General features: G+C 41.7%; 1 protein-coding gene across 3 annotated transcripts in view; it reads right to left on the minus strand.

Annotated features, from left to right (window-relative positions):
* The window catches only part of Dcaf8 (DDB1 and CUL4 associated factor 8), a 39226-nt gene that overhangs the window by 7695 nt on the left and 14360 nt on the right, over nucleotides 1-17171 (minus strand). For all 3 annotated transcript variants that reach the window (XM_040738616.1, XM_040738615.1, XM_040738617.1), the window contains exons 3-8: nucleotides 14157-14232; nucleotides 9454-10106; nucleotides 8380-8520; nucleotides 6964-7058; nucleotides 2956-3066; nucleotides 91-163 (exon numbers count right to left, since the gene is read on the minus strand). In XM_040738616.1, coding sequence (XP_040594550.1) covers nucleotides 91-163; nucleotides 2956-3066; nucleotides 6964-7058; nucleotides 8380-8520; nucleotides 9454-10106; nucleotides 14157-14205 — 1122 coding nt within the window. In that variant the 5' untranslated portion in view covers nucleotides 14206-14232. The remainder of the gene's footprint in view (nucleotides 1-90; nucleotides 164-2955; nucleotides 3067-6963; nucleotides 7059-8379; nucleotides 8521-9453; nucleotides 10107-14156; nucleotides 14233-17171) is intronic.

Here is a 17171-nt window from a genome sequence, read left to right on the forward strand (position 1 = left end):
CTAAACTCTTCACATTATGCCAAAAAGTTTGGAGGCAGCTCAGGATAAAGTCAAGGAAGCCAGGAGCCACTGGTCCTTCATGAGTCTTACCAAGTGATGTGGACAGAATTTCTTTAGTACTCCGTTGTTCTCATTCTCATCAATTTTCCTCTGGTCATAAATCCTTTAACGAAAGATGCAAAAGTGTCAAAACTTACAAAGTGACCCCTTGCAGAGTTGTAAGACAAAGGCTTTGTTCCCTTCCGGAAAAGTGTTTCCCTCTCTAATCTGTCTCCAAACTTTACCTTATCCAGATATTTCTCATAAAGCAGTAATCCTCCATTATATCCATTTGGAGAGGCTTATCTCAAACTTTATGTCACTTACTGTTTATTTTAGTGGTGGTAAGTTTCATGTGTGTGAAAGCCAAAGGACAACCTTGGGTGTCATTCTTTGGAAAACCATCCAAATCCTTTACAACCAGGTTTCTCATTATCCCGGAGTTTACCAATCATACTAGACCGGCTGGCAAGCAAGCCCCAGGGATCCTCCTATCTCTGCCTCTGCAGCACCGGGACTGCAAGTAAGTACCATCACACCTCTCATTTTATGAACTAAACTATCCATCTCTCAAGCCCCATTTATGGTTTATTTTCACTGAAGCAGTTAATATAACATTTTTTATATGTATGTGACTTAATCCAAAGCATTTACTACTCATGGGCTGAGTGGATCTTTAAGTCCTTTCAAGTTTTTTTTAGGTTTTTATTTATGTGTATGATGTTTTGACTGCATGTATGTATATGTGTCACACGTTTGAGTGCAGTGCTGGAGGACTAGAGTTACGGATGGTGGAGAAACTGAACCCAGATGCTCTGAAAGAACAGCAAGTGTTCATACTTGCTGAGCCATTTCTCCAGACCTCCTTTCCATGTCCCGAAGTTACCTGTAGTCAACTAATCAAAATGTTAATGAAAAAGTCTAGAAAAAGCCGGGCGATGGTGGCGCACACCTTTAATCCCAGCACTCGGGAGGCAGAGGCAGGCGGATCACTGTGAGTTTGAGACCAGCCTGGTCTACTGAGCGAGTTTCAGGACAGCCTCCAAAGCCACAGAGAAACCCTGTCTCGAAAAACCAAAAGGGTCTAGAAAAAAACCCAATTCACTAGTCTTCAGAAAACAAAAAGCCCAGCAGCTTTAGGGTTTATTACTACCCAGAAGTCCAAAGCTAACACCAGGGAATACGTCCTTTATAGATTAGGGGAAGTGACTGTACTTTCTTTTGAGGAGGAAATTCTATTACCGTGCTTTGACTACCACTAGCTCCCTACATCTGGAAATCTCTGAGTTCCAGACTTAACATTCAGATGTTCTAATAGGCTGTCCAAAAGGCCTGAAAACACTGAAGTGATAAAAGATCTGAGTATTTTATTCCTCTGTTTGCTGAAATGCTAAAACAATTCTCAGCCCCATTTTAGCCTTGGGAAACTATAAGCTGTAGAATAGGGTACCAGAACTCTATTAAAGTTTTCAGAATAAGTCAATACAGCCAACTCATCTATTCCTCTTTAAACACCTTGGTACTAGTGGTTAAATTTTCCATAACAAAGACTTTCTAAGCAATCTAATTCTCCAAGAAAAAAATCCCAACTAGAAGTTCAGTGATGTTTCAGCTCAACCCAAAGCTTTGACAACATACCTATTTGATCAACAGCACCTTATATAAAAATAGGGCTGGAGAGATGGGCCAGCAGCTAAGAGCACCAGCTGCTCTTGCAGAGGACACAGGTCAATTCCCAATACTCCCATGGTGGCTCACTACCACCCACAACTCTACTTCTAGGGGACCCAAAGCCCTCTTCTAGCCTCGGTGGGCACACCATGATGTACACACAAATACATAAAATAATGCTATACATTTAAAGACTACTGACCAAAAGAGACAAACTTTGAAAGAGAATAGCAAATTATCCAGAGCTCTTGAATAAAGTAAATCATATTTTCTGAAAGCTTACCTCACACTTCTAATTAATACAAGCAACTGCAAAATAAGTTTAAAAAAATGTGCTTTCATTCCAAAAGAAGATATCATCTTTCAACTACCAGCAGAAGAGAAAAGCAAAACACCATTTTCCTAATTCTGCTGTCCCTCCTTCTTCAAACTGACAATCCCAAAGAAGTATAGTTAGGATACAGCAGCTGGGTGGGAAGGAAAACAAGTGGTACAGTGGGCATTGAAAGAATGATGTCTGTTTCCCTTAGGATGTGTCTCAATAGCCAGTGTTAAAAACAGATGTTCACTACACATAAAGAAAAGTGGTCCAGCACAACAGAAACAAAAATCCTCAGTTACAGAGTGTCCCTAAGCCAAATTTTTCTAAGTCTAACCAGTGCTCAACACTGGTAGTGCAGAGCTGTCAAGATGATTAACTGGGTAAACACACTTGCACACATGATGCAAGTTTGATAGTCTGATTTCCCTACAAGTGTAAAGGACAGAATGAATCCAAAAAGTTGTCCTATGACTGCTACACACATGCTAAACATGCCCTATGGCATACACACCTCATATATACATCATATTTACACAGGTAATATTAAAATTAAATTTAAAAATGATTTGAAAAGACTGCTAGTACAATGTTCACTTACATTGAAAAAATAGTGGATAACACATATGGATTTATGTCTTAACCACTATGTGGGAAAATTTATCATTCTTCTTTAAAATGTGACAATCCCAGGGCTGAAAATACGGCATAGCAGTTAAGAGGATCAGGATCAATTCTCAGCACCAACATGGGGCCCACAACCATCTCTATCTAACTCCTCTGGCTTCCTCAGGCACCACTCATGAACATGGTGCCCAGTTATATACAAGCAAACAGAGCAACCATACAAATAAAATATATTTATTTTAAATACAATGTACCCTAAGTCTCAAACCCTCAAAGATACAAAGGACTGGAAAACTCACCTTACAAACTGGTCTCGCCCACCTACTGCAAACTGGTGGGTGTTGGCAGGGTTCACATAGATTGTATACAGCCCCACTTTCTTCTCCTTCTCTTTTGTCACCACCAGTTTCCTTCAGAGTAGAAGAAGCACACAGTTACATTGTCCAAAAGACCAGATGGAGCTCAGCCTGGTAGGTAGCTCAGATCTGTAACCGCAGCACTCAAGAAAGAAAGAGAAAAAGGCTACCATCGTGGCTTGTGGGTGATCGCAGCACTCAGAAGGGAGAGGCAGAAAAATAGTAATTTCTCAGCAGGTGCACAGCCATGACTTACACCCTCAGCACATGCCTGGAAACCCCCGCCCTCAGCAAACAGGGGCGAGATCAGGACTGAAGTCATCCTCAGCTTGGTTATGAGATCTTGTCTTTAAAACAGGAAGAAATATGAGGGAAAGGAAGATGCTTTAGGGGTAAGAGAAGAATCAAGGTAACTCTGATCAAACTATATTATATGTACTTAAACGTGTGATAATGAAGCCAGCATCTTGCATAATATATGAGATAATAAAAAATATAAGCTGGGGCTGAAGAGATGGCTCAGTGGTTAGGAGCACTGTCTGCTCTTCCAGAGGACCTGAGTTTGGTTCCTCACATGGTGGCTCACCACTGTCTGTAATTCCAGTTCTAGGGGAGCAATGTCCTTTCTGGCCTCTCCAGGCATGGCACATATGGTGAAAAGAGACATACATGCAGGCAAAATTCCCATACACATAAATGTACAAAAATTACTGTAAGCTAAGAGTATGTGAATGAGTGTATTGTGCGTTAGTTAACGTGATACCAAATACCTGGAGATACAGGGCGTACTGCAAGAATCACAGCAACAGGGAGCTAAAAAGTTCTAGAGATCAAAGTCTATCTCCCAATTTTTATGGAGGGAAAAAAGTGACTGAAAACCCAGCTTTGGGATTAGAGAGAAGGACCAGCCAGTGAAGTGTTTGCGGTACTGAGTTCGAGCCAGGGCTCTCACAGAAGAGGCTGGATGTGAAGATGTACTCCTCTAATCCCAGTGCTGGGGAGGCAGACAAACAGTGGTCCCAGTGCTTACTGGCCAGTTAGTCTTGCCAAACTGGTGAGCTCCAAATTCAGCGAGAGCATCTCAGAAAAGATGGAAAACCAGCAAGTGGTCCAGTGGTAAGTGGACTTGCTGCCATGCTTGACACCCTGAATTCGGCCTCAGGTTTCACAAAAATACACTCCCTCACACTGTCCTGATTTTCACATGCACACCTTAACACAAATGTGTGTACACATAAATAACAAAGATAATTAAAAACTGGATGCCAGCAAGATGCCTCAGTGGGTAACGGCACTTGCTGCCAAGCCTGACAACCTGACTTTGATCCTCAGGACCCAAATGGTAAAAGAAAAGAACCAACTCCCTCAAACTGATGTCTGACCTGCATACGTGTATTATGTATGCGTACACACAAATACATGTAATTTTAAAATTAAAGCAACAAATAAGGAGATAATGGATTTATGAAGATAGCTATGTATAAAACTGAAAATGCACTTCAAAATAACTCTGGTTATAAACACAGAAGTATGATACTTCAGATGATCTTCATGCCATTGGGGTCCTAAGAGAATACCTCAGTTACAAGAATTTAGCTACCCAGCCATGATTTTACCCACATTAGAAGTAGTTCTACAAAACTTTTCCCAGATCTAAGTGTCAATTTATCAAACATGGTATCATGCAGATTACTAAACTTACAGGAAAGACATTAAGAAACTACTACGAGGAACCTGGGCTGGAGAGATGGCCCAGCCGCCAAAGAGAACTGGTTGCTCTTCTGGGGAATCTGAGTTCAGTTCCCAGCAACCACCTGGCAGCTCACCAATGTCTTAACTCCAGTTTCAGGGGATCTAACACTGTCATACGGACATGTAGGCAAAACACCAATGTGCATAAAATAAAAATAAATAAATCATTAAAAAGAGGAATCTAGATGGGTGGTGGTGACGCACACTTTTAATCCCAGCACTAAGGAGGCAGAGGCAGGTGGATCTCTGTGAGTTGGAGGTCAGGGTGGTCTAAAAGAGCTAGTTCCGGGACAGCCTCCAAAGTCACAGAGAAAGAATAATAATAATAATAATAATAATAATAATAATAAGAAGAAGAAGAAGAAGAAGAAGAAGAAGAAGAAGAAGAAGAAGAAGAAGAAGAAGAAGAAGAAGAAGAAGACGAAGAAGAAGAAGAAGAAGAAGAAGAAAGGAACCTAACTTAGCTTTTGTTTTTTAAGCTTTTATTCATTTTAGAATAATGGAAACAAGACTGCCACCACAACAAATTTTTTTCATAAAGAAATAAATTTTAACATTCTCTCTGCATGGTCAAAGCCACTCTGGCCTAGAACTGTTCTGGACAGTGAGGTTTTGATTTAAAATCTATACAGACACCAGGCCTGGGGGTGTACATCTTTAATCCCAGCACTTGAGAGGGAGGCAAAGGTAGGATCATCAGGAATTCAAAGTCATCCTTGAGTAAACTGTGAGTTCTAGGCCAGGCTGGGCTACTATATAAAAAGTATATAGATAACTGAAAAGCAATCACTAGGAGGAAAAAGTCACACACACATGCACACATGTAACCATATTCAAAAATACTAACAATGGTTATCAATAGCTAGAATGGGAAAAGATACATAAGGAGCATCTCTATTTTGTCTATGTGTTTTGATTATTTGATTTTAACAAGAAATTACTATAAAACTAACAAAAATGAAGACAATGTATTTATCTATGTATGTATGTATGTATGTATGTATGTATGTATGTATGTAAGTAAGTAAGTAAGTAAGTAAGTAAGTAAGTACTACAGGACTTCTAGAAAGGGAGAGAGATAACCAAAGATACTGAAATTCAGAAGGTTATATAGTTATTTAACTATTTAACTGGATTGAGATTTGACTTGATCTGCCTGGATTTACAAAAGACATTTGTTTCTCCACCAGTGATGGCTCAGTGGGTAAAGGCACTTCATGTACAAGCCTGGTGACCTGAGGACAAGCCTTGGAACCCACATAAAAGTAGGAGAGAACCAACTCCACAAAGCTGTCCTCTAATACATCCATATTGTGCACATATATACACAATAATAGTAAGATACATTTTTTTAAATTGGTACTTTGTTTTTCTATGGCACTATACAGTTAAAAGGGAAAGAGGACTTCCATGTACAAATTATGTATAAAGTAACAAAACTCTACTGTAGCATCAACCTTATTTTCAAAACTTATCCTTTATTTTCCTGTATGCAATTTAACTGGACATTTACAAGACTCCATCTTTAGCTAGAGTGTAGAGTAATGTGCTTCTTCTGGTAAGCTGAATGTGGGTACTTAGGTGAATGGGGAACAGAAGATTACCAATCACTAAAGTCTACCTGTAAAAAGTGAGCTTTCTCTGGAAAATAAAGTGAGGCATTTCATTCAAGAAGCAGGCACAGGAGGTAAGGACTTCTCCAAACCTGAAGCTATCTCTTACCATACACAGGCTCAGAGTGAACCTCAGAGTTTACCATGACATGTAGAGCATTTTCAAGGCCAAGGAATAGAGTTCTGCAAAGAAAACGTGGCTACAGGCTAGAAAGATGGCTCAGAGGTTAAGAGTACATATTGCTTTGGCAGAGGACCAGAGTTTGGCTCCTAGCATCCTCGTTGGATGGCTCATAACTGCCTGCGACTCTAGCTTCGGGGGGATCTTCGAGGCCTCTGTGAACATCTGTACTCATGTGTACATATCCCCACACAGATAGACACATACAAAAAAAATGAAAATAAATCATTACTTCTAAGCCTTTTGGCTAAGATCAAGCATAAAAATAAAACACATCTGTGTGTCCTGGCTCTCTTCCAACTCAGATCCGCCTGCCTCTGCCTCCTGGGATCAAAGGCATGCCCCACTACCACCTGGCTAAAACTAAATCTTTAAAAAAAAAAAGATATTATGGCTAAAACTTACGAAGCTGGCCGGTCTTGTCTCAGGTCAATGGTGAAGACAACAGCATCTTCACCAGCTGACAGGAACGTACAAGGGGAGTCTGGTTCTAGGGCCAACTGAAGGAAAGAAAGGGAAAGGATGAGGTTCTTAAATATTAGAGGAAATATCTAGTTCACTGACTTACCTTTAAGAAGGGAAGTTAATTAAAGTGTCTTAGCAGGCCAGTTGTGATAGGTATACATCTTTATTCCCAACTTGGGAGGTTGAGGCAGGAAGATATTTGTGAGTTCAAGGACAACCTGGTCTACATAGTAAAACCATGTCTCAAAAAAAAGGTCTTAGCAAGTGAAATGTGTGCCTTTTTTGTTTGCTATAAAATCCTAAGAAGGGAAGAAGGGGGCTACAGAAATGACTCAGAGGTTAAGAGCACTGGCTCTTAGCACCCACCCACATGATGGCTCACAACTATCTATAATGAGATCTGGTGCCCTCTTCCAGTATGCAGGCATACATGCAGGCAGAACACTGTATACATAATAAATAAATCTTTAAAAATCCTAAGAGAGGAAATAATTTTAGCTTACTCGCTCTTAGTGTGTGAATTAATAGTCCATTTATTCTATACAGGTAATTTGCTATTTTAACAAAATCCCAAAAGATATGAATACAGATAGCAAAGGAAAGTATCAACTATTAAGAGTTCATTCTAGGGCTGGAGAGATGGCCAGGACTGAGTTCAATTCCCGACAACCACGTGGTGGCTCAGTCATCTGTAATGAGATTTGGCGCCCTCTGCTGGCAAGCAGGCATACATGCTGACAGAACACTGTATACATAATAAATAAATCTTTAGAAAAAAAAGAAAAGGAATTCATTCTAAGCCAGGTATGGTGGCACACACCTTTAATCCCAGTACTACCTAGGGATACAGAGGCAGGTGTATCTCTTTAAATTGGAGGCCAGCCTGGTTGACACAATGAGTTCCAGGACAACCATCCCTGCAGAGAAACCCTGTCTTGAAAAAAAAGAAAAAAAAAATTTTCATTCTAAAATAAAGTCCATTACATTTAGGTGTGCAGACGAATACAGAAACTTTTCTTTTTCTATCTCTGTATCTTAACTTAAAAATTAGTTACCTAGTGGGTGGGAACTAGACTTAAAAATCAAAGTGAGGGGAAAAAAAAAAAAAAGAAGTGGGTGTTTTCCTATCTTGAGCCTTCTGGTCTCCTCCAAATTTCCTTAGGTTTTGTAAGAGAGTATCATCCTTTGTATGGCATGGAAAAACAGAATCTACCAGAAATACTGTCTTTGAGGAGCTTCTGGACAGCTGTTAACAAATGTAGCAGCTGAATGAAGTAAGGCAGGTGAAGACAACCCCGGGACAACGCTGAGCCACAGAGGACATGGAGTCCCAATCTTGAACAAAGCCTCGCTCACCTTGTGCGATGCTCCCTTGTGCTGGGCCACACGCTTCGTGTTCTTGCAGCACTGTGTAGCAGACAGCTCTGCTACACGGACCTGCCCATCCCGGGCACACATGGCCAGGGTGGAATCACCACTGTTGGGAAGGAACTTGGCCTGGAGTAGCAAAAAGAGATAAATATAAGAGAAAACTGTGGGTGACCGCTTGTCACCCTTTCCTTGCAGCTGGATTGATTACCTTTCCTATTCTTTGTACAGATAGCTGAGCCCAAAACCTTTCAGAGGTAAAAGGAAGAGAAAGGAAGTCACTTTTGACATAAAAGTACATTCTGGGTGGCTCTGGAATGATTACACACTGGTAAATGGCAATTACGCCTTACAGGGGAAAAACATAAGGAATAAGCAAGGACAAATTTTCATTTACCAAACAAACATAAATTTGCCACAAAGGGAAAGGAGCCTGGGAAGAAGGAAGATAAAGGACTTGCTTATGGCTAAGTGGCTAGTACCAGTATGGACAACGGGATAATACAGAAAGGTGATGTATCTCCATGGAATAATTGTTATTAGCCAAATTTTATCAAATGTGATTAAATACCAGCCATGAATCTAAGTGCTCAGCTCCCCTTGTTTTCTTTTTCTTGAGGATTGAAAAAAGAACTCAAAGAGTCTTAGCAAGTGCCTACTACTGAGCTACACTCCAAGTTCATGCACTGTTACTTAGTGCTGATAAGATGTGTTACAAGTCCATTTCAGATATATAAACTCCAAGTACAAGTTAAATGACTGTCCAACCTTATACAGGGCTAGGATCAGGAAACAAAGCAGTTTGGTTCAGGAGCCTATGTGCTCTACTACACTGCCTTGTATCGATACACCTATTTGAGTTTCAAGTATCCTATCCATAATGAGACTTAACAAAGTCCTTATGTGGATCTCAGTGTATCATTATGGAGTCAAGGCTGGATTGAGTCCTGATACCCAATTGCAATCACAACTCGCTACTAGCCTCTGTTCATGGCAGCAACTCCATTTGGTCTACCCTCACACTTCATCTTCTCAAGTTGCTATGGTGTCTTTTTGTCTTACCTGGAAGACATTACTTTTGTGGCCACTCTCAAAGTCCAGTACTGGTTGCCGCCTCACCCAATCCCACACCACCACCTTCAGGTCATCACTGCCACTGGCCAGCCAGGTGCCACGCTGGTTAAAGTGCAAGGTATTGACACAACCGGTATGGCCCTCAAGCCCATGTTGCAGACGGAAACGCTGTACAAAGACTCTTGCCCCACAAGCCTCATACACAAAACGGGCACTTGAACCCAGCTCCCGCTCCCGAAGGGCAGGAAGGGCTTTCCAGCGAGGTCGAGGCAAAGCTGTTGTTTCTGAGGATACCCAGTCTTCCAGGGCTCGCTCATCATCTGAGGAGTCCTGATCACGGCTGGCCCGTTTGCGCTGTACTCGGTGCAGAGGCTGTTCCTCTTCCTCTTCCTCTGAGTGGTCATGGACTCGGTTGTCATCATTGATTGAATAATGACCAGTGTCCTCCATGCTGTCAGAGTCCTTTTCTTCACCTGAGCTCTCTGTGTCTGTGCCTCGACTTTCTGTGCTGGTGCGGTTGGGGCCACCATCGTCCCCAGTCAAGCTCAAACTCAGGTCTGAGGCCTCTACTTCAATACCTGAGGATGTTTCCCTCCCCTCTTCAGCTCCAGACATCTCCTCTGGACTGCTAGACAGGCTTCCTGGACATTAATGGATAGATACAAAGGAAAAGCAATCAGGACAGGATCAGAAAGACTTTCAGGCACTGCCTATCCATGTCTTTCTACTTTCGGCATGTACATGGTGCACTGACATCATTCAGGCAAAAATCCATATACATAAAACACCATAACTACCCTCCCTCATTTTTAAAAATATACCAACACCCAGGCATGGTAGCATATACCTTTAATTCCAGCACTTGGGATGCAGAGGCAGATTGAGTTTGAGGCCATCCTGGTCTACATAGTGAGCTCCAGGTCAGGCAAGAGTACATAGTGAGACCCTGACTCAAAACAACAACAACAAAACAAACAAAATGCAAACAAAACACTAATACTTTTGCCCAACTGTGGAACCTGTATGCTACACCACTGCCCATGGGCTCACTGGCGCAATAGTGGCATGACTGTCACAGGAAGAACCAATTGCTTCCTGAGATCGCTCGGATGGGCATTCTCTACAGGAGAGAATTCATACCTAGTAAGCCTAGTCAAAAGCTCACGGCTAGAGAAGTCCATAGGCCGTAGGAGGAAACCTATCGTTGTCTTGCTGAAAAGTGGACATGTCAATCTGCCTTCTAAATATCTGTTTATATTCATAGATATATGCTCCTTTTTTCAGCAAGCAATTATTAATAGAGACTTGTTGCTGGCCAAAGTGCTAATAATAATAAATGACTGTTTAGAGTTCAATCATAAATAAGACATTTATATCAACTGTCAAGGATCAGGGAACATCACAAAAGAAGGGGTAGAAAGAATGCAAGAACTCGCTGGGCGTTGGCGGCACATGCCTTCAATACCAGCACTCGGGAGGCAGATCTCTAAGTTCGTGGCCAGCCTGGTCTACAAAGCTAGTTCCAGGACAGCCTCCAAAACAATACAGAGAAACCCTGTCTCGAAAAACAAAACAAACAAAAACAAAAAACAAAAAAAAAAAGCAAGAACTGGAGAATGGGAGGAGTCAGAAGGCAGAGGTAGGAGGATCTCTGTGAGTTTGTGAGAAGGCAGAGGTAGGAGGATCTCTGTGAGTTTGTGAGAAGGCAGAGGTAGGAGGATCTCTGTGAGTTTGTGAGAAGGCAGAGGTAGGAGGATCTCTGCGAGTTTGAGGCCAACCAAGTGATGTCCAAGATAGCCAGAGCTGCTACACAGAGAAACCCTGTCTCGAAAAACCAAAAAAAAATTGTATCTTATGCAAGCAACGAACTACCTTAGATTCTGCCCTCTGTTTGAGACAGGATCTCCAAATATAAACCCTGGCCTAGAACTCATTATGTAAAGCAGGCAATTCTCTTTTACTTTCTGGGTGCTGAGATCACAGGCATATACCACCACACCTGGCATTAGGCTATGCTCTGTTTGACAGGCATATACTGATTACAGAAAGTAATTAAACTATCCATTAAAAATCTCTAGCAAAGGCTGGAGAGATGGCTCAGAGGTTAAGAGCACTGGCTGCTCTTCCAGAGATGAGTTCAATTCCCAGCAACCACACGGTGGTTCACAAACATCTGTTAACAAGATTTGGTGGCCTCTTCTGGCCTGCAGGAATACATGCAGACAGAACACTGTATACATTACATAACAAATAAATAAACCTTAAAAAAAAACCTCCAGCAATAACAAGGCTCTACTCCTGAAGATACATGCCCAACTCTAGTTTAAAATTTCCATACTAAGACACATTTTCAGTCCTTTATTGATAGATGAAACAATTTTATGGAGAAGCATTCATGAAGCGGATAAAAAGCACAACTATTTTAAGTGACTGGGTATATTGTAGGTGGCTACCCTAGCTTTTACATAACTGGTGATCTTTTTTTGTTTGTTTGTTGGTTTTTGTTTTTTCCAGACAGGGTTTCTCTGTGTAACAGTCCTGGCTATCCTGGATGTCACTCTGTAGACCAGACTGGCCTTGAACTCACAGAGATCTGCCTGTCTTTGCCTCCCAAGTGCTGGGATTAAAGGTGTGCGCCACCACTGCCTGGCCATAGCTGGTGGTAACTTTCAGCATTTACAATTAAATGCTGCACTCTCTCATCTAGCAAAGAAGTCATTGCAATAAACCCTCGATCAATGTTCACACCCAATGTAAACACAACTTCCAACCTAAGGTCAAGGCATGGAAAAAAAGAAGGGAAGAAAGGCTTTTAACATACTATAACTCTGCTTGCTTTGGTCTCCTCTCTGTAGATGAGTACAAACCTTATCCTGTTACAAGTCATCAGAGAAAGGTAAACCAGTGTGACTCCAGTAAAGGCTACTCAGGTCTAATAGTGTTTACTGACGTAAATAAAGCTGGAGCACATCATACTGCCTGGTTGTCTAGGTTGGAACAGTGATTTGTGAGACTGCTGAAGAAATTAAGACCTCCTTCCAATGAACTCTTATGCAAAACCCAACACAGAAAACAGATCAAAGTGTTTTGTTTGAAGTAGCAAGAGAAAGTTGAACACAAAAGCATCCCACAAAACAGTGTAATAGTAGGAAAATTGGGCTAGGAGGTAGAAGTGGGGGGTCCCCACAGAAATCTGAACTTAGGAAAAAGATCTGATATAACAGATGTGTTTAAATGCAGTTGGACTTAAGCTTGGGGTTGGCAAGAAGGGATAAAAGCACACCTAGAGCTGAGGGTACAGCTCAATGGTAGAGTACCTATTCTGTGTGTACTGGTACTATATCCCTGCACACAACACCCAACAGAGCCCTATATGCAAGACTCTCCAAACTCCTGGAATTTACTGTTAAAATTATGATTAACAAGGGCCAGGAGGATGGTCCAGCAGGTAAAAGCGCTTGTCACTAAGTCTGACAACATAACACTACTAAGAAGAGGCTTAGTAGTCATTGACCAAGATACCTTAGGATCTGGAAATTTCTTCCTGTACAGACGCAGATGGTCTAAGTTACAGAAGACCATTTAACACTGCCTTAACTACTGAATCTCAAGTGCACAAGAGCAACTCATTAAAGGGCATGACTTTTTTTTACAGTGTGTGGTGTGTGCATGTGACGATATGCTATGTTCATGAGGGGAGGGACACACAGCAGAGGCCTAAGGTTGACATGAGGAGTCTTCTCTGTCCCTTTCCACCTTACTGAAATAGTCTTGCCAACTGAACCCAGAGCTTGTTGATAAAGTTAATCTAGTTGGGTAGCTTCTTTCAGGACTTCTCCTGTCTCTACTTTCTGAGCAATGGAATTACATGTGAGCCACTATGCCCACCTGGCATCTACATACACACACACACACATACACCCCTAAAATTTCTCTAGAATCCTGTCCCTTTTAATTAAAGGAAGTTCTGATTCTAGATAGTTTTGGTTTTAACTTCTCTCTCTGCCTTTCTCCCTCCTTTTGGCACTGGGGACTGAACCAAGGGTCTCATGCACTATCATAGAGGCACACTCCCAGACCAGTAACTTGATTTCTTATCACTCTGAAACTATTATCTACCACACAGAAACAGACTTCTCAATTAAAAGTCTTCCTCAAAACTCCCTCCACCTTTTCTTCTTAGTAGTATTTCTTAAGTATGCCTTTCTGTAAACAGGCTTTCAAAAGTCCAAACCACTTTACCAAAAGGTCAATGTATCTCTGGGGCTAGAGACATGGCTCAGCAGTTAAGAGCACTGGCTGCTCTTTCAGAGGACCCAGATTCAATTCCCAGCATCCACATTGTGGCTGACAACTGTCTGTAACTCCAGTTCCAAAGGATCTAATGCCCCTCTTCTGTCCTCTGCAGGCCATCAGGCACAAAAGCAGTACACAGACATACACAGGCAAAATAACCATACACAACACAAAAATTAAAGAAAGAAGCATCTCTGCATTGATCTTCTGAAAACAAATAAAATCTCAAAGAGCAAAAGTAGCAGGCAATCCAAGATGACTGCTGTATGTTCTCCTGTACTCAAACAACACACAAAGAGCTCCTTTGTCCCACTAAATCCAGGTCTCTACTTTCCCTTAGCGAAGGGGAGAGAGCTCAACTAACAGTAAAGAGAGTTTCACCTTTGGTCCCTTACCATTAGCTAAATCTGTTCTGCCATCTGTGCTGCTCCCTTTGCTGAACATCTTGAAAATGGATTTGCTGTATCCAGCCTGGATTTGGGAAGAAAGAAAATAAAATAATTAGAGAAGCCCCTGGGAAAGTTAATAAAATAGACAAAGACATTTAATGATTCATAGGTTTTACCATAAGAATTAATATTTTATGTGGATACACTTAATATTAACTATTCAGTTGCCCCCCCTTTCCTGGATGTAATTCCATAAAGACACATACTTGGTGTGTATGGAGGGGAAGGAACTGAGACAAAACTTGAAACAGCAGGCACAAATCGAGCAACAAGCTGCTAGTTAAGAACCTCAACACAAGAAGACTACCTTCAGCACTGCCCTCTAAGCAGAATCTCCCACTGTTAAGTAACATTCTTTCCACAAACTCTGTGAAGCATGTTTCTGTAAAGTGAATACAGGATTCAAGATTCTAAATCTCATTTCACACACAAATAGACAGAAGAAATCAAGCTCTTGCAAAGCAACCTAACCTTTGGTGATTGGGATGCATAGTGTCAAGCCTATTATAAGCAAAGACACATAAGATTATAAGCAGGCAGACTGGCACCTTGGATCCCAGCTCTTGGGAGGCAGAGGCAGGCGGATCTCTGTGAGTGCCAGATTGGCCATACAAAGGTATGTAAAGGAGAATTTCCACTAAATCATCTTAGCTCATAATGGCAAACATTAACTTCAGCTAACTCTACTAATTTTCACCAGACTTACCTCTGTGGCAAAACCCTAACTAGAACTAGGGAATGTATCTTATTTCTTTAATGCTTCTATAACACTCCCACCCCTGTCCAGGGCCTTACTGCCACCTCCTGAAAATTCCAAAGGGCAAAGAATAATATTATTCAGGCCAGAGTTTTGTTTAGCCCTTTCAGTGTTTTGAACAAAAGGCAGTGGTAAAAGACAAAGTATGATTATGACCTAAGACCGAGTACCCAGGCACCATCCTCCAATCTTTCAAGAGCCCTTTCATTCCCCTAACAATTATCCTAGAAGCACATCCTTATCCTCACCCTCTGCTTCTCTCCTTTACGGAATCCTATGCTGTTTCATAAAAACTGTCCTGTGCAGAGGAAGCTGCCCAAAGAATGCTTGTAGCAGGCTACAGTGGAGAAATAGAAATACTGCAAACAAACAAAAACAAAACAATAAGCAAAACTGCAGGACTGAATCTGAGAAAACACCTAAAAGAGTGCCAGTTGGGCATTGGTGGCACATACCTGTAATCCCAGCACTCGGGAGGCGGAGGCAGGCAGATCTCTGTGAGTCTGAGGCCAGCCTGGTCTACAGAGAGTTCCAGGACAGCCTCCAAAACAATACAGAGAAACCCTGTCTTGAAAAACAAGCAAACAAACAAACAAAAAAGAAAAAGACAGTGCCAACACAAGATGTGAACAGCCACATACAAGCTATTTCCAGAGCAGATTACTTCTTCTCATTTTTGTCGATTTGGTTTCATTTTGAGACAGGGCCTCACTCTATACCTCAGGTTGGTCTCAAATTCATGGGGACCTTTCTGCCTCAGATTCCCTAGAGCTAGGATCACAACTGCGAGCCACCACAGCTGGCTTCTTTTCCCTCCTCCAATGTGTATGTAATTTTAAACAAAGGCTTATGAATGAGCTTTTTCCATGCATGTATGTATGTGCACCACTTGTGTGCCTGTGTCTGAGAAGGTCAGAAGATGGTGTTGGATCCCTTGTAACTGGAGCGATGGATAGTTTTTGAGCCACCATGCAGGTGCTGAGGAATGAGCCCAGGTTCTCTCCAAGTTAAGTGCTCTTAACCTCTGAGCCATCTCTCCCATCCCATCTGGATGTATTATAGTAAAGCATTTCCCACACAGCACTTGGTTTTGTCTCCATTAGTCACTATTTATATCCTTTAGCATCTCAGTAATTTCCCCAACCCTGAATCTACAGGTTTAAAATTAACTACATTATTGTAGAAGTCTTGTGAAATAAGTAAAGCTATTTCATTACTGGTCATAAAGCAGACCACTGTATCACGGCAAATTAGAAGTAGTTGATATATTCTTCCATTTCTAGAGCTAAACTGTCTACCACATCACATTCTCACCCCACATTATTCATTTCCACAGGATAAAACAGCAGCTCCCGAAAACCCTTCTCATAACTAAAGAGCATCCTTTTAGGGAGGTTGGGAATGTGTGAACTTGTCATATTGCTCTAGAAAAGGCTTGGTCGGCCTCTATGACCTGCCCTGAGAAGTGGGGAAAAGGGAGACATGATGTTCATCTCATATCTAGAGTTCACAGGATAGTCTTTTGGGAGAGAAAATGGCTCAAGGTTCTTTCAAAAAGGGATCTTCGTCTAAGGCCATACCACCCTGAATGCGCTGGATCTTGTCAAAAAGGGATCTTCTTTGAGTTGAAGTTGACAGACCTTATTAGTAAGTCAGAAACATAAAACCCCGTGAATGCTTATACAAACTACAGCAGATAGCTTGTTTCTAAAGATAAAAGTCTAGAAAAATCAGTCCCAGACTAAAAAGTTGCAGTTCCAGATCCCAGTGAATGAGAGAAGCTGTTCATACACTGTACCCCAATGAGCCCATAAGCTCCACTAGACTTAGCTTCTTTAAAATAACAGACAGAAAGCTGGACATGGAAACACATGCCTGTAGTCCCAGTGCTTAAGGAGTGAAGACAGGCCTGTGAGTTCAAGGTTATCCTCAGACACAAGTTCAAAGTCGGTATGGGATACATGACACCCTGGTCTCAAAAACAACACAAAAACAAAGAGACTGCATGCCCCTAGTTAAGTATCCACATGCCCCCACAATCACCGGGCGGTGGTGGCGCATGCCTTTAATCCCAGCACTCGGGAGGCAGAGGCAGGCGGATCTCTGTGAGTTTGAGGTAAAATAATGTAAAATAATTCTGGTCCTGTACACTTTATGGAAGGAAGGAATATTCAACCTGTAGCTATTCCAGGTGTTATACACTA

This window comes from Mesocricetus auratus, unplaced genomic scaffold (assembly GCF_017639785.1).
Source record: "Mesocricetus auratus isolate SY011 unplaced genomic scaffold, BCM_Maur_2.0 Super-Scaffold_100676, whole genome shotgun sequence".
Lineage (NCBI taxonomy): Eukaryota > Metazoa > Chordata > Mammalia > Rodentia > Cricetidae > Mesocricetus > Mesocricetus auratus.